Genomic DNA, 27,596 nt, shown 5'->3' with positions numbered 1-27,596 from the left:
CATATGTTGTAAAGTCCACAAAATATTTTTACTTTTTTTGCTTTAGATAGTCAATGATCTTTTAGAGTGAATAACAATAAATATTTTATATTTACCTTCATTTTTATGATCTCTGGAGCTCTTTATTTTGGGAGATAAATCCAACTTTCAGTCTAAATTTTTTCTGTCCAAAGAATTTCCTTTTTTTTTCTAGTAGTGCAGGTCTGCTGACAATGAATTCTCCCAGCTTTTGTTTTTCTGAAAAAGTTATCATTTCACCTTCACTTTTGAAAGATACTTTGCTGGGTATAGAAGTCTGGGTTGAACACTTCCTCATTTTCATTATGTTAAAGCTGTCACTCCATTGTCTTCTCACTTCTTAATTTATGATGAGGAGTCAGCTGGATTTCTTATGTCTGTATGCATTTGTCCCTTCTCTCTGGCTTCCTTCAAGACTTTCTTCTTTGTCTTTCATTTCCATCAGGTTGACTGTGATGTGTCTAGGGGTGTGTGTGTGTGCGTGTGTGCGTGCACTTGACATTCATCCTGTTTGGGGTCCTCTAATGTTCTTGGATCTATGCTTTGATGTCTTTTATTATTTATGAAAAACTCTTCTATCATCAAAAGTATGTCTTTGCCCCATCTCTTTTTCTGCTTCTTCCTGGACTCCAATTACATGTCTGTTAGACCATGTGATACTGTTTCACAGTTCTTGAGTGGTCTGTCCTGTCTTATTCACTCTTTCCTCTTTGTGCTCCAGTTCGTGTAATTACTGTTAATCTTTATTCAGATTCACTGAGTCTCTCCTCAGCCATGTCAGGTCTACCACTGGGCCCTCTGAAGGAATTCTTCATCTCTGATACGGTGGGGTTTTCCCCCTAGAATTTCCATTTGACTTTTCTCATAATTATTGTCTCTCTGCAGTACTTACTCCATTTCATCATGCATGCTATCTTTTCCACTAGATCCTTTAACATACTTTTCATGGTTAGTTTCATAACCCTGTCTAACATTTCCGTTATATGAATGTCCCGAGTCTGGTTCTGTTACTTGCTTTATCTTTGGGCAAAGGGTTGTTTTTTCTTCTTTTTCTGTGTGTGTCTCATAATTTTTCATTAAAGCTGGACACCATGTGTAGAACTAGAGAGTTGGTGTTAATCATATGTATGCCTGGGAATGGACCACTTCTGTTAGGCTGGAGTCTGTCCAGTCAGGACTTGAGCTGGGTTTGAGTTCTGTTGTTGCCATGGTTACTTTCACTGCATCATAAGCCAGTTCCTCTGGTGCTGAGCTGCCACGGCCATGCGCTTATTCTGGGGCTTTTTCTCAATGTTGAAAGTCTACCTTCAGCTTTCAGTCATCCTTAAACACCTTTTCAAAAGAGGTAGTCTCCCTCCAAACTGCTGCCCCTCCCTAGTAGTACACTGCTGTTGCTTGTCACTTGTGCTAAGCTCCCCTGGAATCTGGGCTTGTTCTGTTGTTCTCTTCCAGCCTAAGTTGGACCCTGAGAGTCTGCCCTTGGCAGGTAGAGTGTTCTCAGCATTCCTAACCTCCCTCCAAGGCTGTCAAATTCTACTTGTGGTTGATCTTTGGGGTAAATTTTCTGCCTGTCCCCAGTGCTAGGAGACTGTCATCTTGGAACTGATAAAGAATCTTGAGCTCATACTGGCTTTCCTGCCACACACTCAGATATAAATTTTTTCTTTCCATCTACCCTTCTCCAAGTTACAGTGCATCTTTGCCTGGGCCCTGGAGGCAACAAATTTTGCTGCCCTTCTCCCTGTGGTTTAACACTTTTGTTTCCTAAAATGGAGGATTCAGGGAAGTGCATGGTATTGCGTGCTCTATTCTCCACAGAAACACTGATATTGTGGTTGGTGTAGAGGGATAGGCCCTATCCAGGCTCCCGCTGTGTCCCCCAAATTTTTCTGAATGACCCAACGGAGGCCTGTTCAAGGAAGGACACACTCCCCTTCTGTCCTGAGCTATTGGAAACCCATGCTCAACCTTTGGCAGTTTGCTAGGACGTTAGCTGATTTGTTCTTACCTGTGTGTGTGAAAGTTTCCTCTTTCTCCTGTGTTCTGTCCCAGAGGCAGTTGTTCATGCCATCTCTCCTTGAAGGGGCTTATCCTTTGGAATTGATGTCACCTGGGTACATGCAACCTCAGCTCCCTGATGAGTTCAAAAAAAGTTATGATTGTATAGTTTAGATTTTTCTCATTGTTAAAATGGTAGTGATGTTTTATTTTGCAGATTTCTACATCCCAAGTGAAAATGGAAATCATTTTATGAGTTTTAAAATTGCTGTAGTTCAAGGATAGATGAATACCAAAATTATTTTTTTAGATTAACCATGGAGAAGCCTTTCTTGAAGGCTCATTTTAATTGAAATTATCTGTCTGTTTATCTATATCTATTGTCTATCCATCTAATACATATATAACTTTAAAGTGGTGATATGGGTTTCAACACAACTGTGAAAACATTTCAGAGATATTTACAAATTAATTATAGAATTAAATTTAATATATATTTATATTACAAAAGCATATTACCAGAATAATCTCATCTAATTGAGGATTACTCACCGTTTAGAGATTGCTCGAAATAGAAACTATTCATTCTGATTTTTACATATAGCAATGCTTGTGCAATAATCATACTTTTCATTATTAAAATCTTATTTATTAAATTGTACTAGTATTGCAATTGAGCTTATACATAGTTTTGTCTTGCTAAATTACAAGATCCTTAATTTCTGGTTCTTCCGTGAACCATGCACCATCCCATCTGATGGCATAGATCCCAAGTTAATGTCATAAATGTCAAGAGTGTATTTGACCTCAAGCAAAAGGCTGCTGCCTTTATTCAAGCTTATTTAGTGCTAATAAATGGCACTGAGTCAAAATAACACCAACATAATTCTATATATGGAAGCTTTTTTATTTCACTGCCTTTCTCAAGAGATTTTTTCCTATTAACATCCACTACTGGGAAACCCAGTGGAGTTAACAAAATATTTCTGGAGTCTATAAGATATGACAGTTGGCCTCCGGGAGGTAAGCGAGATAGAGAAGCTACCGTGCAGTGTGAGTTTCCGATGTCCTACAAAGCAGAAAGGAAGTTCTTCTTCTTTACATGGTAGCCCAGCAGTGGACGTGGTCCAATGTGGAAGCCATTCCCCCCCGTCTAAGGCTCTGGTCTTTGGTAAGAGAAGACTATACAGATGGGTCAGAACCTGGAACAGATAGACCATGGCAATGACAGCCTCACATAAAAAGAGAGGAAGTAAGACAAAAATATTGTGGTCATACATTTAGAATATGTTTATTCTGGGAAATGTGGGAGTTTGAATCAGTGATTTGTAATTATTATGAGAAAAAAGGAAAATTCAGAAAAAAGTAAATACAGCAGCTGTTACAATTGTTTGAATTGAATGCTAATCCTTTATAAGTTAGGGTTAAATGGAAATTTTTTTTCACACTTTAGCATTCTTGCAAGTTCAATGTATTAATTGTCATTACTTAAAATGGTCATCTATCATTTTAAAATAAATAGAAAATATTGCACTGTGGTACTTGATTTTATTCAGACTTCAATATTTTTCAGATATTAATTTATCTAGAGCAGTCTGTGATATCGTATTATTATTTGAATTGCAACAAGTTCAAAACTTATTATACATGATTAAGTCCTCATATGCATTTATATAATTAGGAGTTAGATGTATAGTGAAAAAATATTCTATATCATGAATGTATAAGACCTCATTCAAAAGATACATAGTCAGGGCCGGCCCCGTGGCTTAGCGGTTAAGTGCTCGAGCTCCGCTACTGGTGGCCTCGGTTCGGATCCCGGGCGCACACTGACGCACCGCTTCTCTGGCCATGCTGAGGCTGCATCCCACATACAGCAACTAGAAGGATGTGCAACTACGACATACAACTATCTACTGGGGTTTTAGAGGGAAAAAAAACGAGGAGGATTAGCAATAGATGTTAGCTCAGAGCCGGTCTTGCTCAGCAAAAAAGAGGAGGATTAGCAGGGATGTTAGCTCAGGGCTGATCTTCCTCAAAAAAAAAAAAAAAAAGATACATAGTCAAATGAATAAAAAATAGATTGTTTAGATTAAAAAAAGATAATCTGTCTGCCCTCAAGTATTTGGTGCAATGTAAAATAAAAATACATATACAACAAAGAAATTAGTAAAGGAAATAAAATTTAAAGAGGCATCTAAACTAAAGAGAAAGGTAGAAATGAATAAGCCACCTAGATTAAAGGAATTGCTATGATTTGGCATTAAATTTAGCTTTGAATTTCTGGCAATAAAAGCAAAAAATGAAACAGAATTTATTTACTTCTCTTTTAAAGAAGAAAATGTAGTAATTAATTAAGAGAACGTCCTTCCTTATTCTATATTCTAAAAGATAACTTGCAAGGGAAGTTTTCTTCAAAAAAAGGTTTTCTGGAAAATGCAGAAGTGAACTTTATGTGAAAGTTGTGTATCAATTTTTGATATAATGTTAAGAACATAATCTAGGAAACCACATTAATTTCTGCAGAGGTCTGAGTTGATGGTCAACACAATATTATTGCTATCAAGTCATGTTTCTTATGGATGTGCTTTTAAAAGCCCTCCTCCATGCTTGTTCTCAGTGGTTAAGCAAGTACTACATTTCATTCATCTCCTTTGTGTGCTCATCTCAAAACAGGCACTCAGAAGGAAGTATCCAAATGGGGATTAAAGTTCTGGAAAATGCCTTCAGTCTTTTGAAATGAAAAGTATTAAACATTTATCCAGGATGTTATCATAATTGAATATTGACAGCTTGGATTAGTCCTCTGTAATTACAATAATCCTTATAAATATGTGCAGTGTATTAATGCATGTTTTACTGGCACTTTAATATTGCATTAATAATACTAATAAAGTTTCTCACCTTGAATGGTGGGCATGAGTAAAAATCACAGGAAATGAGAGATGGAACAAAATAGAGCCTCATAGACCCCTGGGTGCATTTACAGATAATTCATTCTGTGCACCCAGAGATGAGAGCCCAGTATCTCCAACAGTGTGGACATGCTATAAATGAGTGTGCATTCAATGGTGTAATGGAGTTACCTTCTTAATCACTTCATGTTAAGTCCTTTTTCTATTTATTTTTATATTAATCATTTGTTGATCCAAAAGATTTTCTGGAAATGCTTTTATTTCAATGAATCGCCTCAGACCCTCTTTTAACTCTGTTGTTGGGCAAAGAATGCGTCCCTGAGTCCTATTAAAATTGCTTTCTTTCACATCAATTGATAATTATTCATGTCTTCCTCATTTCCTACCAAATTCTAACTGTACCAAAGACCGTGGAAGTATTTAAAGTAATGTTAATCCCAGGTCCTATCTTACATCACAGGGAATTCCAGAGACCCCTCTGGGAATGTGAAGTTTCTCTTACAAGATTATTTTAGGTGTTCAGTATTAACATAACTTTGGTGACAGGAGAATTCCAGCTTTACTTGGGATTGAATGTAACACACAAAATAACTGATAACAATTAAAACTTTCCTCCTACCTAGGATATTTTGGACTTTTAACAAGTATTAAATTTAAGTGAAAGGTGAGGTATAAATTACTTAATCCTACAGTTCTTCAGTTTTTCTGTTGTCCTTTTACAGTCTTTGGAATTTCAGGCATTAACAGATGTGGGAAGGGGTGAGGGTAGAGTGTACAGAACTGAAGACTTATCCTAAAATCACACCTTGTGGACCACCACCTAGTGGTCTTCATGCCTTTATTTAAGAGGAGGATCCTCTCATTAAATTTATGTATTTATCAGTTGGCTTCCTGGTTGCTGCTTGAGTGAATCATCAATCATTAGATGAATTCTGCTTCAGCTTACTCTGCTCGTGACTCAGAGAGTTGCCTGCGTGAAAAGGAGTTTGGTTTCAAATTAATAGCTGTGGTTTGGTGTGTTGCCCTTGTGACCCCTGTGAGACTACGTTTGTGGTTGATGGCTTGCACAGAGTGTGCACATGTACCTTCATTTCATCTCTGGGTGATGATTAATCCCCCCTGCCGTCATCTCTGCTCCCCCTAAAATAAATTGTGGGTATCCTTGCATTTTTCACCAATTATTTGAGCATCTCTTATATGCCCTGCTCTGTCCTCTAGGCTCCGTAGACAGAGTCGTGACGAGACAACCAGATGTGGTCTCTGCTTTTGTAAAATTTACATTCTAGTGGTGGGGGTGTAATAAACAAGAAAGAACCTAAGTGTCCATGATGGTTACAGATCGTGCTCAGCACCTTGAAGCAAATAAACAGAGTTCTGAGGTGCAAAATAACTATGGTGCTCTATTTTAGATTGAAAATATTCTTTGAAGGAAGGATGAAAATGTGAGCAGTAGTCAGCCACAAAAAGACTTAGGGAAAAGCATTGTAGTCAAGGGAAACTATCAACAGAGAGCCCAGGTGGAAAAGCATCCAACCCACTCACGAGAATGAAGGAAAAAAAAAAAAGTCTAGAATAGAGGGAGCGATGTGAACAGTGAGGAGAGAGGCAGGAAACACAATGAAAACGTGAGCAAGAGTGAAAATGTGCAGCACCTTGAAGCCCGGATGTTATTCTGAGTCGTTGAAAGTCAGTGAAGGGTTTCATCAGGGAAGTGACGTCATCTGACTTATCTTCCAAACAGATCAGTTAAGCTATTGAGTAGAGACCAGCCAGTAGGGTGGGGGCATCTACGTCAGGCCAGCAGCTGTTGCAGTAGTCAGCGGTGGGTAGTAGTCAGCTCAGAGGAGGCAGGATACAGGGAGAAAAGGGATTTGCGATGCTTATGGTAGGTAGAAGGATCAGGATCTGCTGATGGAAGCAGAGAGTGAGGACAAGGGAAATAAGAAGGTTCTAGGGTTTGGGCTTTACAAATGTGTTTGATTCGAGGGCTGTTTGCCAAGATGGGGTGACAAAATACTGACTTCTCCATAGACTCCCTTCAGACCATCCTAAACATATTCAGATTTCTGAAAATATATCTAGTTATTTTTATGTGCATGAATAATAGAGAAATAGAAGGATTTTTATTCAAATTTAACTTTTATAAATACTTAAAATATTTTGTTTGATTTTTACTACTCTCACGATTTTCTGATTAAAACATTTAAAATTGTGGAGTGAGTAAAGTTTGCTAATGAAAATCAAGTAGGTCTTTTCAACTCCTTTTTTTTTTCTCAATTGTGAGTTAGTTGTTGGTGAGTGCTGTTGATTTTCTTATCTGAGTGTCTATTGACAATGTGGTACCTCCCATTTCACAGCAGCATTTTTCTCTTTACTGTTGACCATTACGAAGTGGCGTTGAGCACAGGTTGTGGAAACACCTGATTGAAATATTTGCTGGTTCTAGACTGCTGTGTGAATCTACGTATTTCTGAAAATGGCAAGGAACTAGATTTACTCTATAACACAACCCTCACTATGACTTCATAGATCATTTAGTTTTTGCGTGTGCTTACTTTCATTAAATACTATATTGTTTAGGTGAGTCTAGTCTTTAAGTGTTATGGAAAAGCAAAATTCTTGAGTCACAGTGGGTTTCTGAGTCCAAACATAGAAAAATTACATGGAAAATATTTACCAGATATTAATCTGGCATTATCTATACACCTATAGATCCTCTATGCCCAAATAATGGGTAAGTCTAGAGTATTTGTCCCTACAGAAAACCCATTTCAATAGAGTCCCATATGCAAAAATATATTACTTAATTGACAAGTTGTGGCCACTTGAAAATTATGATTATTCTATTTTTTCAGTCATTCCTTTGGTTTCAAGACCTTCTTACTAGCTTGAAGTTCATGATGTTATTCTATCAGATGCATCCCTTGGATGTTAGAACTTGAAAGAATTCTCTATTCGATAGTCAATCTTGCAAATTTTTAATGGTAAGTAACTTGGGAACAAAGATGCTAGAAATGGAATAAGTAATGCCTGGTGCCTCTGTGACTTAGCCAACCACCAACTAATTATTTATGAGACCCTCAGTCCTATCTGATTTTTGATCAAGGCTCTAGACACAGGGGAGTGGACTTTATTCATAGAAGTGGATTGAAGTCGATGGTGAGAAAAGTTTCAAGTGTCAAAAAGTGAAGTAGTTTTGGAAGGTGCAATGAGACAGGGCTGTTTCCTGCTCCCCAAACTATCAGATTCCTTCCACCTCCCTTCCTCAGAGTTGTCGATTCTTTACGTCCTGTCTAAGCAGTGAAAATGAAGTCCGAGCTTCCTTTTCTGAAGAGCTTTCATCACAGTTGACCATGGAATCATGCAATACACCATAACTGGTATGTAGTTAGCCAGAAAGCTTTTTTAGCACTTTCTCAGTAGGTCTTTTGTTTATTTTTCATTTTTTAAATATCTATTTCACTAAATCTTGTCATTCTCACGAGCTATAGCCATAACTTTCTACTGGTCTTTCTGTCTCTGACTTTTTTCAACACAATGCCACACTCAGATTTATCCCCAAATGTCACTTTGATCAGAACATTAATTATTCTGCTAAAAATCCTTCAGTGGCTCAACATCTTGTTGTAACCTCCTTATCATGGCATCCCTACATAATGTGTCCACTGGTTTAACCTCCACTGTTTTCCCAAAAGCCGTTTAATTCAGTCAGATGTAGTCCACCAAACAGGCTTTATAAATTTTCACTTTTACATCAATACTTTCACTGTTTTCCTCATCTGTGACCTTTTCTCCACTTCTCTCTGCCTTTTATACCTGGCTTACCCGTCAAGAACTGTTCAGCCCACACCCCTCTGTGAAGGCTTCTCTCTCTGTATGTCAACCCATGTTCATTTCTTTGACCTCTATTTTTTTATTAGCAATTATTATCCACAGGCTTCAATTATGACACATTTTTTCTTTGTATTATCAGTTGTTTTCATGTCCTTTAAACCCAATTAGATTGTTAGTTCTTTGGGATCATAAGGAATATTAACCCTCTCCACACCACCTCCTTCTTTTAATCTTTCTATAGAACTCAATAAATTGTGTTGGTTCACTTGTTTGTTTTCACGTGATTTAATTATTAGGTGATAATGTCCCATCAGAGATCAAAGCTGTATCTGCGATCATATCTTGGTTTTGATACTCCATTTAAAATAAAAACTGCTATTATTTGCTATTCTAATATGTGAACACATTTTGATCTTTACATATTTATGAACTGTTTTGTATTTTCTGTAGATGCACATGACCCATGAATTCATTAAAAAATTATATTTAGTAAGACTCTGCTAGTTCTTGGGGATATACGGTCACTAATCCAAAGGGAGCTCTTTCTAAAGTAGGAGCGAGATGCAAACAAGGAAATTGAAATACAATGTAGTCTGCTCTGGTATGGTAAGGTACAAGATAGGGGTGCCTTGGTCATACTTGTGTTATATGTCTGGTTCTAGACTTGACGTACCTTTTTCCCCCTCTCTATTTTCTTGTTGTGATTAAAAAAACATAACATTAAATTTACCATCTAAACTATTGTCAAGTGTATGGTTCAATAGCCTTAAATATATTCACATTGTCGTCCAACAGATCTCTAGAACTTTTTCATGTTACAAAACTCTATACCCAGTCAACAATAATTCCCCTCTCCCCTCCCTCCAGATCCTGGCAACCACATTTCTACTTTCTTTTTCTATGATTTTGACTACTTTAGACTGCTATGTTTTATATGAGCGGAATCATACAGTATTTGTCCTTTTGTGACTGGCTTATTTTGCTTGGCATGATGTCCTTGAGAGTCATCTATGTTTTAGCCTGTGACAGACATTCCTTCTTTTTTAAAGCCGAATAATCTCCCATTATATGTGTATACCACACTTTATTTATATCTTCTTCTGTCAACGGGTATTTGGATTACTTCCACCTCTTGGATATTGTGAATAATGCTGCAAGTAACGTGAGTGTGCCAATATCTCTTTGAGAACCTGCTTGGAATTCTTATGGATATATATACCCAGCAGTAGGATTCCTGGATCATATGGAAATTACATTTTAATTTTTTGTTTTCCGTGATTGCTACATCATTTTACATTACCACTAACAGTACACAAGAGTTCCAATTTCTTCACAACTTGCCAACACTTTCTTTTTTTCTTTTCTTTTGTTACTAGTCATCATAACGAGTGTGAAGTGATATCTCATTGTGGTTTTTATTTGCATTTCCCTGGTGATTAGTGATGTGGAGCATCTTTTCATACGCTTATTGGCCATATATATATATATTTGGATTATTGTCTATTCAGATCCTTTGCCCATTTTTTAAATTGAGTTATTTTTGTTGTTGTTGAGTTGTAGAAGTTCTTTATATGTTCTGGATATTAATCTCTTATTAGATACACGGGTTGCAAATATTTTCTCCCATTACATAGGTTGCCTTTCACTCTGTTGATTGTTTTCTTTGATGTGTAGAAGTTTTTTAAGTTTGATGTAGTCCCATTTGCCTATTTTTGCTTTTGCTGCCTATGCTTTTGGTGTCATAGCCAAGAAATCATTGCCAATCTAATGTCCTAAAACTTTTCCTTTATTTTCTTCTAGGAACTTTACAGTGTTAGGTATATTTAGATATTTAGTTCATTTTGAGTAAATTTTTTATATATAGTGTAAGTTAAGTTCCAACATCATTTTTTTGCATGGTTATTCAGTTTTCCAAGCACCATGTTTTTGGAGGGAATGTCCTTTCCCAGTTGTGTAGTCTTAGCACTCTTGTTGAAGACTGCTTGGCCATAAATGTAAGGGCTTATTTATGGGCTCTCTTTTCTGTCCCATTAGTCTATATTTCTGTCTTTATGTCAGTACTACACTGCCTTGATTACTGTTGCTTTGTAGTATGTTTTGAAATTAGGAAGTGTCAGGCCTCCGACTTCGTTCTTTTTTCAAGATTTTTTTGGCTATTCAAGGTCCTTTGAGTTTCTATATGAATGTTAGGTTGTTTTTTCTATTTCTGCTCAAAATGCCTTTGGGATTTTAGTAGGGATTACGTTGACTTTATAGATCATTCGGGTAGTAGAGATATTTTAACAATATTGTCTTCCAATTCACAAGCACAGAATATTTTTCCATTTATTTGTATCTTCTTTGAATTTTTTTTTAAGTAATGTTTTGTAGTTTTCAGTGTACAAGTCTTTCAACTCCTTGGTTAAATTTATTCCTAATTTTTTTATCCTTTTTGATACTATAGTGAAGGGATTGTTTTCTTAGTTTCCTTTTTAGTATTGGTCATTGTTATTAAATAGAAATGAAACATTTTTTTTGTGTTGATTTTGTATCCTGAAACTGCTGAAATCCTTCATTAGTTTTAACAATATTTTTATAGAATATTTAGGGTTTTCTATATGGAAGATCATGTCATCTACAAACAGAGATAATTTTACTTCTTCCTTTCCAACTTAGATGCTTTTTATTTCTTTTTCTTGCTTAATTGCTCTGGCTAGGACTTCCAGTACTGTGTTGAATAGGAGTCATGAGAGTGGGCATCCTTGCCTTGTTCTTGATTTCAGAGGAAAAGCTTTCAGTTTTTCACCACTGAGTATAATGTTTGTGGGCTTTTCATATACGGCTTTTATTATGTTGAGGTGGTGTCCTTCTATTCCTTGTTTGTTGAATGTTTTTACCATGAAAGAATGTTGAATTTTGTAACATGCTTTTTCTACATCAGTTGAAATAATCTTACGAGTTTTGTCCTTCATTCTGTTAATGTGGTGTATTCCGTTGTTGACTTTTCATATGTTGATGCATCCTTGCATTCCAGGTGTAAATCCCACTTGGTCATGGTGGATAATCCTTTTAATGTGCTGTTTATTTCAGTTTGCTAGTATTTTGCTGAGAATTTTTGCATCTAATTCACCAGGGATATTAATGTGTAGTTTTCTTTTCTTTTCTTGTGTCTTTGTCTGGTTTTGGTATCAGAGTAACACCTGCTGCATTGAGGGGACAGGCTGTGAGGGATTGCCATCAATTTTTCACGCAGCTTCAGTGTGGTTGGCTTTGTGCTCCTCTGGGGTGCAGAAACCTCTTAACCTGTTTCTGTATTTTTCACAAGGACAATTTGTCTCTGTGTTGTTGTGAAGTTGTTGTCTCTATGGGGGAAGGAGGGTCGAGGCTTCCCATTTGCCATCTTACTGACCTTACTTTTAGACTTGATTTTTTTTTTTTAAAGTATGAATTAAGCAGTTGAAAGGCTAGGTAAATTAATTTACATTTTTCAAAGAACAGATAATTTTTTTAAAAATGTGTTCCTTCAGTTCATTATTGTACTACCAGACTTCTTAATCTGCTAACAAAGAATGTTTGGCCTGAATGTTTGTACACAGTTATATTATTTTTTTGTTTTTGTTTTGAAGATATGGTTAGAGTTGATTTTGAAATTATGCTCATCAAATTCGAAGCAATATCAAAATCCAATGTCTTACATTATTTCACGTTTTGTTTTAACATGAATATGGTTCATTTTCATAGACTTCTGACAATATGGATATTTAGTAATGTAAGAATGTACATATAAGCCCATCATGTTTCCTCAAGTCTCTAGAATAACAAATATCATAAAATACGTTTACAGGGTCAAATGTCTGTATGACAGTGTTTAGTATCACAACTTAAGGATATAATAGAATACCACAAAACACGGATTGGCAACTGTTTTTGTGAAGAGCCGTAGAGTAAATATATTCAGCTTGTGGGCCAATGAAGGCAGTCAGGACAGAAGCAAATAGGCGTGCCTGGATCTGGCCCAAGGGACATTGTTTGCTGAATCCTGTTGTAAAACATTAAACTAAGAGAAATTTATTAGAATTATGAATCTATTTTACTAAAAATACATTATTTTAATAAATTTTCTTGATTCAGTCAATTAATCTGATGATTTGGCTTGTTGAGTATTAAACTTTTCAATTAAATATGAATATTTTATATTTGCTTATTTTAATAAAAAATATGAATGTAAAAGCATACGTTAAGTATTCATGTGTGTACATACAGTCACATGTATTAAGTGTCTACAATTGATTTGATAATTATTCCCAGTAGTCTATCTGATACACAAATTAAACAACCCGAGAAGACTTTAAGACATTACTATCATTGTCATCATTTTAAACATATAATGGGCTTTTTACAAAGAAACCCTGAAAACAACAATAAATTCATGTGCTGTTAGATTTATTTTTGTGTAATCGAAGCTAAGTTCAAGTGTAATGTTTGATGTTTTAAAATGCCAACTAAGTTTAATAGTCTGAGTTTGCTGAAATATGTATCTGTCTGGTAAATTTTCACGTGGAAAGAGTTTCTGTAATTTGTAATAATTAGCTTTATGGCGAAGAGGACTGGCACAGTCACATCTTCAGTGTTCAGTGATCATTCCTATCGCGGGAAAAAAACGTAAATTCACTGAAGACCACAAATAAAACAGGATATTTCTCTTTTTGCTACAAGCGAGGACATATTTAGCAATACGTCATGGGGGATAATTACTCCATTCATCATCGTTTCTTAAAGACTATGTAGAGAGCAACCTATTTCACAGCATTTGTGCTTTATTAATGGGAAATAGAAGAAACTTTATTTAGCAGCCAAGGTATGTTTTAGCTAATCACTGAGATCATTTTGCCATAATTTGTTATCCTTTTATCCATTTATTAATCCAACAAATGTGTATTCGCTTATCCCAGGCCATGTGCTGGATGCACGCTATGTACAAATTGTCTTAAGTCAGCTCGCTGCAATAACAAAACACCACACACTAGGTGGCTTAAACAACAAACACTTACTTCTCAAAATTCTGGAGGCTGGGAAGTCCCAGATCAAGATGCTGGCAGATGTGGTTCCCGGTGATGGTGGGCTGCCTGGCTTCTCACTGTGTTCACATGGCCTTTTCTGGGTGTGAGTATGAGGAGAAAGAGGTCTCTCTTACTCTTCTTACAAAGGCACTAATCTCATCATAGCGGCCCTACCCTCATGACCTCATCTAAACCTAAATACCTCTAGAAGACCCCACCTCCAAACACGATCACATTGGGGATTAGAGCTTCAATATATAAACATGGGGCGAGGGGGCACAAATGTTCAGCCCATGACACTAATAAAGAAGAAAGAACCATCATCTCTCCCTGGATTCTGTAGTTTAATTAGGGAAACTAAGTGAGCTGATGGTCCAGGAATAATTTTAACCTTAATATATGAACAGGGCTGTAGTGTGTGGTGATGTGATACATAATTTACTGAGATCCAGGAGAGACCAGCTATGCCATTTCCTGGTTTTGTGACCTTGGATGAATTGCTTTCCCTCTCTCCATGAATGAAGTTATTAGACAAAATCAGTGTTTCTCAAAGTGTTTTTCAGAGCACTCCTGCCTGTGTTATTAGTGGGTAGTATACAGACCAAGATGGTCCTGTGATCAAATACATCTTGGAAATCCTGGGTTAAATAAAGGTGAAGAGGATCCATGGCTGCAGGATTTCTTTGTGCCTTTAACATGCTAATATGCTGTGCAAATCCGTGAGAGATGCAATATTCTACTTCCCCCAAATTTGTGCTCTCACTTCTCTTGACACTGGACACACAATCCCCTATGCTTTGAAGAGACCTTATAATCTAATCAATAGAAGGAATAAAAATAGCATTTATTTTGTAGACTGAACCTGCCAACAGTTTACAGATAACAGGAAATATTTTTACCTCCACATAGATGCTAAACTTCTTAGACAATGAATGGAAAAGTAATTTCTTTTCTTTCCTTAGGATATTGTTTTATTAATTAATGGGGTTTTCTCTATAGATACTGTTTGCTGTCATGAAGATGTGTTGACTCATCAAACAATGTGGTATAAAAATCTGAGTGCACAGAGTGACACATGTATGTTTATATCTATGTGATCATGACAGTTGACATTTATTTCATCTATTGTCAACCTCCCATGTAGTCTCCCTAAGTGAAGTTGTGATTTCTTTATTCACCTCTTTTCCAACACACTGTCTGACCTTTAATGTAATTTTTGATTTATGGGTTTACAGAGATTATCAACAACATTTCTGTCTTAGGGTGTATCATATCTATATGCACGTAAAGAAAGATGAATTTTTATCTACTAGTTTTTTGCAAAAAAAGGGTTATTTAATTAGTTAAAATAAACAATGTGCTTAACAAAATTTTTCTTTTCAAAATTATGGAATAGCCTATATATTCCCTATAGTGTCTATGATGACCTACCTATATATTGAAAGCTCATGTATCTACATATATGTTCTTTGACTTCTTTGCCCCTGTCAATAATCCAACTCTACTGATATCTCCATTTGTGTTTCCCCTCTGTTCAATTATTATCTTCATTATTCTTTTGAGCTCTTTGGTTAGAATGACATAGATTTTTTGAGTTGTGACGTTTGAAAACCACACACTATGCCAGTCAAAATGAGGACAATGCTAAGTTGAGATAAAATGCTCAAAGTTATTTCAACTATATCTACAAAGGTCCCTTTTATCCTGCTCTAAACCTTTCACAAAAATTGCATGTTTATCACGTGTTTCAAAATCATTTTCATTTTCAAGATTTAAGCAAATTGTTCTCTGAATTTTGCATAATGGATTTCGAATAATGGCTACAACAAATTCCAGGACCTGATGAGGCTAATTGCTATATACTGATTCATAATTTTGACGTTTGATGATCAGTGGTGGGCAAAGCCATTCAACTGTGTATTTGGTCAAATAGGACACTTGCCTTTTTAATGGCTTTGTTTTATATTCTTTGCTTTCACAGGCTAGAGGCATGGAGAATAAAAACTTTTTCTAACTTCTAAATCTAATTGCAATTTTATAAATCAGTGCATTTCCAAATGTCCAAATTTTTACATTAGAAATGATCAGAATATACATGTGTGGATAATATGGTATAAACACCATGATACATAAAATATTTCTTCCTGTTTTGGTATTTCTTTATAGCAGGAGATCTAGACTTTTAGAGTGCACAATAATTACCTTCTCATTGTCTTCACGTTTAATGAGGGTGTCTAGTGATTCAGAATCAGATACTCTGTGAACCACCTTTTAAAAAAACATTGCTTTATAGCTTTCGCAATATTATCATTTATGGTAGAGAACATAAGTATGCTATGCTTTGAAAGGATTAGAAGTCCTTTCTATAAAAAAATTTTGCTTACAATGTGGCAATTTATGCTTCCAGATGTCTCTACTGCTGAAAAATTAATTTTGAATTAATTTTGGTGTGTTGCACAACGTCACTTTAGGAAGTGTGTAGAAGAGTTTCTTTCCTTTGTATATTTCTTCCTACACGTCTACTTTGTGTCTAAATAAATGCCTTTTAATTGACTGGTCATACAATTTTGTCTGTGCCTTATGTGACACTGCCAGCCATGATTTAACAACACTATATACTGGTTTCACTCAACTCAAACATCGTTCCTCTAAAGCTCTACCCCAAAGGGAGATTTGTTAAAGAACATTCTCTTCTAGATTTTTTAAAGAGTGATGTATACATTTATGGACTTAAATTGACCTTCTCTGCAGTTCGTGTTTATTATCATACACCGCCCTGCCTGCTTCGTGTCACATCTTCATTTCACACTTTGATTAGCGTAATGATTAAGTGCAAATGGTCTGACCTCTTTTCTTCATCAAAAATTCCTCAGTACACCTCCTTCTGTCCCCTAAAAGTCGGGAAGTGAATTGTTTTGTCTTCTAGGGCACCAACTTTTTTCGTTACATTGTTACTAGGGTTTCAGTGCTGCCCCACCTCCTTCCTGGTTTTTCTGCTTTGGGTGCATATGTACATGGTTGATCTTTGTGGGAAAGCCTTTTACCTTGTTCCTTTAAAGCACAGGAGATGGTTCTGCTCCGCCCCGTCTGTCTTCACGCTTCTATCTGGGGCTGGGCTTCAAGCCCAACTGTGTTCTGGACCCGCATCCTCCACACCTTTAACTCTCCCCTCTGCTAGAGTCACGGCTGTCTAGATCCTAAAATAAAAGTCCCCGTGAGTGTTTTTACCCCTGATCAGGACATAAGTCCATTGTTTCACTGAGACTTGAATCACTCTTAGTGTTGCGGGGAGATTACTGCATCTTTAGGAGATAAATGCACTCTATACAGAATATTCGGGCTCTGGTCCAGGATAGTTCAATAAATATTTGCAGATGATCACGTCAATCACTTCTCTACTTTGTCACTCAGTTTCTGGAGATACATATCTATAGGTTTAGATACTATCGTTAGGAAATGTCCCTACAATTAGCAAATATCTTAATATTGTTAGCTTCTAACATGTACTAGATACACAGTGACACTGGAGAAGGAAGAAAAGAAGAAGAAAGGTGTTTCTGTCTACATTTCAAATATCAAGTTCTGCATATAACTGCTTCCTGAGTCTTGTCATACCAAACACTGATTAAAATGATTTTTGTATGTTTTTCATTTATTCAGAAAATTTATTATAATTCCTACAGGTACAGATTTAGATGGAATTTATTTTTTTTTATGAGAAGATGAATTGGACTTACACATAGAATTCAAAGAAGGAGAAAATAGAAATTATATATGATAAATTTATATAAATCAACATGTAATAAACAAATATAGTAAATAAGTAAAAACCCATTATATCTTATGTGTAAAGGGATGGGAATTTAGTAACTGAATTTTAATTTTGAATTACTTACGACATTTCTTTTTTTTAATTTCAAAATATTTTTCCTATTCATTTGAACACTTTCAGGTTATTGATATTCTCCAGTCTCTCTTATGCCTGGTGTGCACTTGAAGTGTCCCAAAATGATGATGTGGTATCACCATAAACTAGCTTTTTAGCATTCCAGATTATAGTTAGAAATTTTATACCAAGAGTATTCTTTTCAAGGTCAAATTAAAAAAACGTGATATATAGTAGGTGATCTTGCCAATCTGTGAGGAAAAAAGGGTGAAATTTAAATATAGCTGCAATCTCTATTCTAAAGTTAAAAAGAGAGAGAGAAATGAATTAGACTTATACCAATAAAACAAGTCAAAGGCTTAAGTGCTTGTATTTTTCCATATTTAGCAATTTTATCGTCTATGAAAAGCCCTAAATGGCTTGAAATTCTGTGCTAGGAATAAAAAATATTGCCGCTTAATTCACATGGCATTTTATACTTTTTAATGCACAGCCGTTTAGGGAAAAATCAGTTTCAACTTAGAAAAACTTGACGATACACTTCATCCCTGCTCGTCCCAGATAGAATCAGTGTGTTCCATGGCTTGAAATTATCCGGCTGGTTTAGGTACCAGTGGTGCCCATTCTGAAGCAATTTCTACAGCGTGGTGTTCTCAATGAACAATCACACTAACCATATGAAGTGAGTGCACTGCTCTCTCTTTGTTTCATCTTCTCAGGTTTGGGGGGAAAGTGAGGCAAACTGGTGATTCGCAAACCTTAATGCATAAGAATCATCAGGGATGATGTCAGCATGCCGATTTTGATTCCATAGTTCTGGGGGAAGTAGGGCCGAAAACCAGCCTCTCTTTCAGGCTCTTACACCGTGCTTTGAGAGCAAAGAAGTAAAGGAAATTGACCGTTCACTTACCCATGTAGAAAGATGAGTTTATGTACATGTCTGTAGCAGAGGAACCTGACCTGCCAATTTGACCTCATTTTGCCTTTTCCTTAATATCGGATACAAGGAGCCTGGTTATGAGTTTCTTTGAGGATAGAGCAACATAATGCATCTAGCATAGTGACTAGCATTTAGGGGCATTAAAAATGTTATCTTCATCCCTTCTCTGGTTTCTCCTAGAGCTGCTTGTTCAAACTTCTTAGCCCAGATCCAGAGCCTGCCTCGTGAGTGGGCGCCGTGTGGACTTACACAGGCTCCTGCTCTCAGAAGTGCGTGATGCTGGCTGTTGCCCATCATGAAATTCTTAATAGTTTATCTTTGATCTTGTGTTTTTTAAGTGAAGTCTGATGGGACAGTGGAGCATGCGCATTAGCAGGGGACACATGTGGACCAGTCCTGTGGGCAAGGCAGACAGCACACATCCTTGTGTTGCTTTGGGACCCACAATTGTGTAGCTGGCTGGCCCAGCATAGACCTTTTCTTCCACTTTCTACTAGTTTTTGTGTCTGGTTTAACTAAAGTCTTACCCACCTTCCCCATCCCAGCCCCATTAGTCAAAGTCCCAATCAGTTAGCAAATCTAATCAATTCATTTGTGTTGGTGTTAAGAACAAGAACTAAAGTTAAGTCCAAGGCCGCATGAAGAATTTTGAGCCTGTCTACTGTAAAGAAGCCCTTCTCCCCCATGTGTCACCCTGGATAACCCATTAGTACTGTGTAACCTGGGATCCTAGAATGAGGAATGAGAAGATTGCAGTCATCAAGTCTTTAGCACTGTTTCAAATGTGTTTTTGATTCTATAAAGTACCATAGCTGCATATTTTGTATATTTGTATGGTAAGGGTTAATATGGGCAGTTGTCAGGGTTAAATAATACTTAGAGTTAATCTATCTGATATTTTAGGCTGAAGTCCAATATCATGCAATGCATTATTATTTAAATGTGTTAGTGCCTTAAGTGAAGGCAATTTCTCTAGGAAAGTGCCTGATCATAGCTTTAGGGTCTGTAAATATGGGTCCTGTTTACCTAAGAACATACCTTGAGAATTTGTTTGTTGTTTTTAAACAAAAGAGATAGAGAGAGATTGAATATAAAATATTTATTCTTACATTATGTTTTTCTGGAAGGATAGAATTCCCAGATTCACACTTAAAATTTTTCATAAAGACTGCTAAGTGTGGGGCCGGCCCAGTGGCGCAAGCAGTTAAGTGCATGTGCTCCGCTGTGGTGGCCCTGGGGTTCACTGGTTCGCATCCCAGGCGCGCACCGGTGCACCACTTGTTGAGCCATGCTGTGGCAGTGTCCCATATAAAGTGGATGAAGATGGGCACGGATGTTAGCCCAGGGCCAGTCTTCCTCACCAAAAAGAGGAGGAGTGGCAGATGTTAGCTCAGGGCTGATCTTCCTCACACACAAAAAAAAAGACTACTAAGTGTGCTTGAAAAACAAAAAGCAATACAACTGTATCATAGGGTTTTGCTTATAATAGGAAACAATCTTTTAAGGACCTTTTAAAATGTGCATGCATTATAATTGGAGTGTTTTACACTAAATGTGAAGATAACAAATTTTATTATTTAAAGAAAAGCTTGATTCATTGCATGATGAAAATCAAGTAAGTTAACATTTAAGAATTAGCTCAAAACCTTGATTTAAAGTTATTTAGTCTTCTTGGTAGAATAGCAAGAGAAAGAGTTAGCCTTTGTTCATTTCTCTTGGAGGAGAGCATAGAAAAGAAATGTTTTATTATTCAGATAATGAGAATATTGTTTGTGTTACGTAACTTCTCAATCTTTGTCTTTGCTTTTCTACAGCTGTAGGTCTTGCTGCATGCCAAGAGCCAGCCCTTCCCAGCAACGGCGTCAAAACAGGAGACCGATACATGGTGAATGATGTACTCTCCTTTCAGTGCGAGCCGGGGTACACCCTGCAGGTATTGTTCCCTGAGTCCTTGGTAATAGAGGGGGTTCAACACAGTAATCCTTGGTCAGCTCACTTAGGCCAAGGCCCCAGATTTGCACCAGAGAGCTAACAGTATTCAGTTTGTCTCACTTGGTTTGCGAATCAAAGTCGTCACATTAAACCATGCGTGCTGGTAATCTTAATTATGTTGTGGAAATGGCTTCTAAATGATAAAGCCCTCTTTCAAAGTCAACCATTTTATTTTATAATGATTTTACTTCAAAATATATATTCTCCCAATAGGCTATGCAGATAAAATTCTAAGGGACAAAGTGTGGGCACAGTTGCTTTGAAAGTCCTATGCTGGCAACCCAGTTACTGGATCTGCTCCTGAGGCGCGTGCTCGTCCTGCTTTGCAAACTTCTCGTGGTTCAGTTCAGTAAATTGTCATCCAGGGCCTGCTGTATGCCAGGAAAATAAGGGCTCAAATAATAGGTTTAAGCGGTTTTCAAGAGACATTAAGGAGAAGTTTCTGTAATCTTTTTATAGATTTTTTTGTAAAAAGTTTTTTATATAAAAGTTTTAATAAACTCTTTATGAACTAAAGTGTAGCAACATTAATTAGTTTTCTGTTACAAATTTCTGGTTTTACTGTGAATAAGCTTATTCCCAGAATAGTTCCTCTCTGTCACTTAGCATAATTCTTATATAATTCTCCCTGCCTGCTGACAACAAATATTGCAAATCCAAATGTGTATTTTCCAAAGTCCGGTAGAAAGATTCAAGCCTACTTACGTTTCTCATCTTCAGTTAATTCAGGTAATAGGGTACTTTTTGGTGTATTTTTATTACAACATTGAAGCTGATAGTATTTCAAGGAAATTTGTTTTAGTTGTATTCTTCAACCGACTTAAATGAAAGGGCTTGAGTAAGCATCAGGCGAAAGTTGCAACAACACAGCAGGGACACCGTTGCGTATAATTCAAGTTGTGCAGGTGTGTTGGAGTCACTATCTTGCAGAACTGAGACAAGTCAAACAGCAGCAGCAGCAAATACCGAATGCTGATGGAGTGCCTACCTTCACATACACAACCTCACGTGAATCTCACTCAGCCACGTGACGTGGGTACCGGATGGAAGGGGAAGCTGCCCCAGTGCATGGGAGAGCGGGGGTGGGGGGGGTGGGGGGGGCGGGAGAGCTGGGGAAGTGGGCACAGGCCCGTCGAGTGGGATCACGTGTAAGAATTAGCCTAGGGTTTAAGTTTAGGGAAAATACCTGTAAAACCCCTAACACACTTCAGCAAGTGAAAACCATTATCGTTTTTATTATAAACAAACACCAATATATATGAAGGCACCTTCATAACAACAACCTGCAACCTGCGTTCTATTGGTCTTCGTAGGTACCACAATAATTGCTTTGCATCCCCAAAAAGACAGGCAGACCCCTACAAAGTAGAACAGGAGAAGAGAAGAAGGAGGAAGCTTTGCTAAAAATTCTGCCACCTAAACAAGTTTTTAACCAAGCACACTAAGGCTATTTTACCTGATTCTTTAAGACAAACTTTTCCTGTTTCGTATATTACACTGTAAAGAATTATGAGGCCCATCCAAAGGATGTCATTTAGAGGGACACTTCACTGTATACTGACATGCCATTTTTATGCCTTTTTTTTGATTGCGTTATAAATTGACTTGGTCCACATGAATATCCTGCTGTCTTGATTCTCTCCCCAATTCCCACTTTAATACTCGCTCTTGCTCACGTGTGCTCATCTTCTCTCTGCTTGCTTATGATGTCACTCTACAGTTACCATGAGCATCCTTTTACAAGTGATGCTTTGACAGCCCTCAGAGAAGAAAATAGAAAGGATTATTTAGTAAGAACCTTTCTTATAATGAATTTTTTAATATGCTGCTTAGAGATAAAGGCCTGTGGATACCACATCTGCAGGGCCCAATCAGGCCACATATTAGCAGTTTTTCAAATGCAAACTAAACTATTTTTTTCTGTTACAGACCTGTGTCAAGCTTTGAGTTCACAAACTGCAGCCTGTCATTCATATGAGTAAAAAAGGATTCTGAATTTTTTTTGAGTAGTAAAAGTGGACAGTTTTGCCAGCACATTAGTATATTTGGAATGACAGTATGCATAAATTACATATTATTCGTGAAAAGCATTATTCCTTGCATAGTTTACACACAAATATTTATAAATGCATATGTCCTAGTGAGATTCATGCACATGGCGTAGAGGTGCTGTGACACGACACACTGAAAGTGAATCCTGAATATTTGAATGATTTATGATTCCTATCTTCTCCAGACTTGTTTTACTGTTCTTTGAAAAGATGAAAAAAGAAAATTCCCATTCTAAACTAGTAAATAAATACAGAGAGTTCTGTCTTGTTTGGATCCATTATAAAAATTTCAGCTGGAATCACTAATATAAAATGTTTGTGCCAAAACCAATATCAGAATATGACCTAGGTTGGTAATAAACGACTATTTTATTGGTAGTCTTCAAAAAATATCTTTAAAGGCTTTTGCACTTTATGTTTATCCATAATTCAGAAAGAAATTTATTAAAGATAATTTAGTGGATCAAAGAATGAGTATACACAGAGCATGAACTTTAGGAGGAAAAGCATTGTCCAGAATGTCTTCTTTAAGAATAAATGTAGTCTTCCTTTACTGGAACGACTTTTAAAAATATCAGGAACTATGAGAAAATGAGTTTTATGGCAGAAGAATTGAGTATGAAACATTTCTAAGCTCAGGGAATCGGTTTGTCATTGATAACTGTATTAGTGCAACTTCTGTTTGACACATTCCCAATGTGGCTGGGATTATTTAACACGAGTTAAAGATTTGTTTTTCAATTGCCTCTATGCCAATTGTGGGTGGCAAATGGAAATTCACAAGATAAATACCCATGGCAGATAAGACCACCAAGTCACAATGAGGAAAAAAATAAAAATTAAGAGTCTGCACACAGAGGTACCCATTTGTTACCATCTCTTTCATGGTAAGAGAGATTTTAGCACAAAACATCTCAGAATTTAACGTGCTGCTGTTCGATTTTTAAGAGAGGAATAATGGGGCCGGCCCAGTGGCGTAGTGGTTAAGTGCACGCACTCCACTCCGGCGGCCCAGGGTTCGGATCCCAGGTGCGCACCAATGCACCACTTGTCAAGCCATGTTGTGACGGCGTCCCATATAAAGCAGAGGAAGGTGGGCAAGGATGTTAGCCCAGGGTCCATCTTCCTCAGCAAAAAGAGGAAGATCGGCATTGGATATTAGCTCAGGACTGATCTTCCTCACAGAAAAAAAAAAAAAAAAACAGGAATAATAGGACATATTTTTTTGAAGGTTGAAAGTTAAAAATTTAACATATTTAAAGGATAAAGAGATCCTGTGTGATGACCATTAATCTCATTGCAGGCACATTAATTTGACAGCTTGTGAGGCTGTCTAATAATAAAATGCATATTGTCTCCTTTTTCTCCAATGAAGGAGGGACTGACCCAGTTCTTTGTTGAGCCGTTGTACTGAAGTCTCATAATGGTCATGTGACTTGTATATGAACTGTCGACAACCACAAAAGATACCTTTTCATAGGCAGATTACGTATTGTTGACATCTCACCCTTCAAATCAATACCTAGTATTTCCTAATCATTGTCAGCCTCTCACATCAAAAGCTGTAACTTCTGATGATTAAAAAAAAAAAAGACATACTTGCCCAGTCCATCTTTTTAAGCATTAGGAAAGCATCCTGCCAGAATGTTGAAAAGGGACATTGCCAGATTTCGTTTTTAGTGAAAAGAAATACAATGATTATGGATTTTTTTTTCTATTTTGATTCAAAATATATGATACATTAATAAACATTAGTAGAATAGATTTCACAATTTCTGATTTTTTTTTTACATTTGTAATTAAATCAAAAGGACAACCAAAGAAAGTACAGATATTCTCACAAACATTTGATCCTTAAAAGCTCTATCTTCAGTTGTGTGAGTTTCATTTCATTTTCTCTTAAACAGGGCCGTTCCCACATTTCTTGTATGCCTGGTACTGTTCGTCGCTGGAACTACCCGTCTCCTCTTTGCATCGGTATGGACACGCCTTTTGTCATTATGTTGCTGGGCATGTGTACTATCAACGCGTAATGGTGATCTCCTTGGGCTACTCTTTTCAAAAGATGCACTTGTAGATTCCTTTTGAAACATTTGTTACATAATAATAACATAATCCTGCAGTAGAGGTATAGCAAAGGTTGAACACGCATCTCTCCACTGGACGTAGTGGCTCAGCTTTTTCATCATCTTTGGACCCAGCTACACGGATGAGACGCAAGATTGCTAGCTCAAGGCACTGAACTCAAATCCACTGTGTCAGAAGGCCAGTGGATTCATTTATGGGAAGGACTGAATGTAGCTCGTTGGAAAGTCTGAGCGGTGGTCTCGTTAGGCCTTTAGCCTCAGGGAAATCAAGTTTCCAGAAACAGTATTCAGAAATACACGTAAGGGATTTGAAGTTGGAGAGAAACTTTTCTGGAAACGGAAAGGTGTCTGCCCTTGTGGATGTGCTCATTAGGGCTGAGGATTCCACCGGCTAATTTAGGGAAAAGCATTCCCAACACTGCATTGAAAGAGGAAGAACCTGTGCCCTGAGGCCCCATAAACTCTTCAGGTAGATTAAATGGTGGGCGTTTTAAAGCTTCGGTGGGCACAGCAACTGGTTTCCCTCTACCTCCATCACAGGAAGGCCTTGAAATGGAAAGGATGCTGTGTTCGAGTGCTCTCTGTTCTTCTTTCAACTCTGCATGTTCTCCCTCTTATGGAAGCCCAGAGCTTCACACACTGCCTGCATGCTGTGCGTCTGACTCAGAAATCTGTCCTTACAGCTCAGGTGACCATACGCCCCCATCTGGTGCTTCCTTACCTGTAGGACTCAGCATCCCCAACCCCCATACCTACTGCCTTCTTCAAGTCCGGTCCCCACCTCCTCACCCCTTCCTCCGAGACTGCCGTTATCATCCACGTTCTTGGTCTAATCTAGATGCGGTCTCAGATTTCTCTCTTCTTCCCCAAATCCAAACGATCTCTCGCTCTTGTCAACCCTATGACCTAAATGCGTCCGCAGGTGCGATTCTGATCTCTAACACCTCTGCTTTAAGATCTCATAGCCTCCTAACACCTCATCACCCTCCTCTAAACTATTGTGATCCTGCTCCACAGCATTCTCACCTGCAGCCCCCAACTGCAGCCATACTCCAACTTTATCAGTGGAAAGGGCATGTTAATCTGCTTAAGGCCCTGCAATTTCCTGCCCACTCTGCACCTATACCTCTGACCAAAAGAGGTATGTCCCAGCATCGGCATATGGCTTGTCCAGGCTGCATGATTTGGCCCTGGAACCACAGCTCCCCCTTTCCTCCCGTTCTGTGCTTCAGCAAATGCCAGATACCACCACGCCAGTTCACACCTCCACTGCGGATGTTGTTCTCCATGCCAGACCTACCGCGTGGTCAGTGCTGGGCCTGCCGTAACAGGGCCTGAGGCTGGAGGAAAAATCAGTAATACCGATCCTGCCTTTATTTTAAATGTTGATATTTTGTTCACCATAGGGCTTTTGTGGCATTACTTTTGATTTTTCCAAATATTCCACTAACATGTTATTTAAGGGTTCAGGCACCCTCTTAAAATTTGCACCTGAGGGAAGTGCCTCACCCACCTTACCCTCACCTCAGTCCTTTCCAGGTTCCCGCCTTCAAATGGAAGAACAGGAAGTTAGTTCTCCCCTGTGTGTGACTCTCCTCTTTCACGTGAAGCTATAGTGTAATTTCGTGTAATTTAATCTACCCTCCCTAAAATCCCAAGGATCTTACAGGCAGAGCCAAACCTCACTCTCTCCCATACGTTAGCACATAGTAGGTTCACAATAATTTTGATTCAAGAATGACCAGTCAATGATTGAGCATCAGATAGCATGGATCATTGTAAAAGTCACCTGATCACGGATGCCTCCTTCATAGTCTGTCTCTTGCTTCCAACACGTGGATATTGCCGTGGGGCACACTCAGAACCGCCTTGTCTCTAGAATGCTCCCTCAAGCATCCTCACATTGCAGATGGTGCTCCAGGAGAAAGTGGTCAGCTCTAGGTGACCACATGCACGCAATTTTCAAGGCCACAGAATATCCTTAAAGTGTCCCCTGAGCGATTCACATACAGTTTATGATCCGTTTTGCTGAGGACTATGGTAGCATAGTGTGTCGTGTAGGCTCCCACAGGTAAAGCAAGGTACTCACTCTCCGTTACATGTCCCTCTACAGCCCGATTCCCTGCATCTCACACAAATTCTGGGTGTTAAATGGTTTTGAGGAATATACAACGTAACTGCCTTGAATGGGAAACAGATGGAGTTGTGTATAGAGGGACATAAAACTAAGCCAAACCTTTAAAACAAACAGGACTTCAGCCTTTGTGATAGTCTCGTCCGGGAAACAGTATGTGTCGCTATTATGTCCACCATATCACATTCGTTTACAAGTGAAAAATGGTCCTTAGTGACCAGTATCTTTTTCGGTAAAGTGATTTCTTGGTAAAAATCGATGTCTGGATTACCATGTCATCTACAAAGTTGAAGTTATTTGTACGGAGGTTTAAAACTCCAGGCTTGATTGGAGGGGAGAAACGAAGGACGACAAGGAAACCAACATTAGGGGCCGCCTCCTCCCCGCTTACACAGAACATCGGTCTTCCTGTTTATTTTTACAGGAAGCACTGTCCCTTAAACTTGGGAATTGAAATATTTTAAACTTTGAAATGAAATCAACTCCCAGCAAATATTCAATCAAACAATATGTCACTGCTGGCCCTCTATATTATGTGAGGAAATATTTTATTTGAATAGGTAACCTGTATTAGGCAAATATAACTGATTTTTATCTTTTATTTAATGTCTCGTATATTAGCAAATGTCGAAGATATGTCAGCTTCCATTACACCTGCTTGCCCCTAATTCTTTATAAGATATAGAGAAAGGTTTTTCATTG

At 37.7% G+C, this 27,596-nt stretch overlaps 1 protein-coding gene across 1 annotated transcript in view; it reads left to right on the top strand.

Annotated features, from left to right (window-relative positions):
• Positions 1-27,596, top strand: part of CSMD1 (CUB and Sushi multiple domains 1) — a 1,554,536-nt gene that overhangs the window by 1,336,469 nt on the left and 190,471 nt on the right. The window contains exons 39-40 of the mRNA XM_058524846.1: positions 20,445-20,563; positions 24,581-24,650. Coding sequence (XP_058380829.1) covers positions 20,445-20,563; positions 24,581-24,650 — 189 coding nt within the window. The remainder of the gene's footprint in view (positions 1-20,444; positions 20,564-24,580; positions 24,651-27,596) is intronic.

Source organism: Diceros bicornis, chromosome 29 (genome assembly GCF_020826845.1).
Source record: "Diceros bicornis minor isolate mBicDic1 chromosome 29, mDicBic1.mat.cur, whole genome shotgun sequence".
Classification (NCBI taxonomy): Eukaryota; Metazoa; Chordata; class Mammalia; order Perissodactyla; family Rhinocerotidae; genus Diceros; species Diceros bicornis.
The sequence above is the reverse complement of the archived record's forward strand: the minus strand, read 5'-3'. Positions and strand labels throughout refer to the sequence as shown.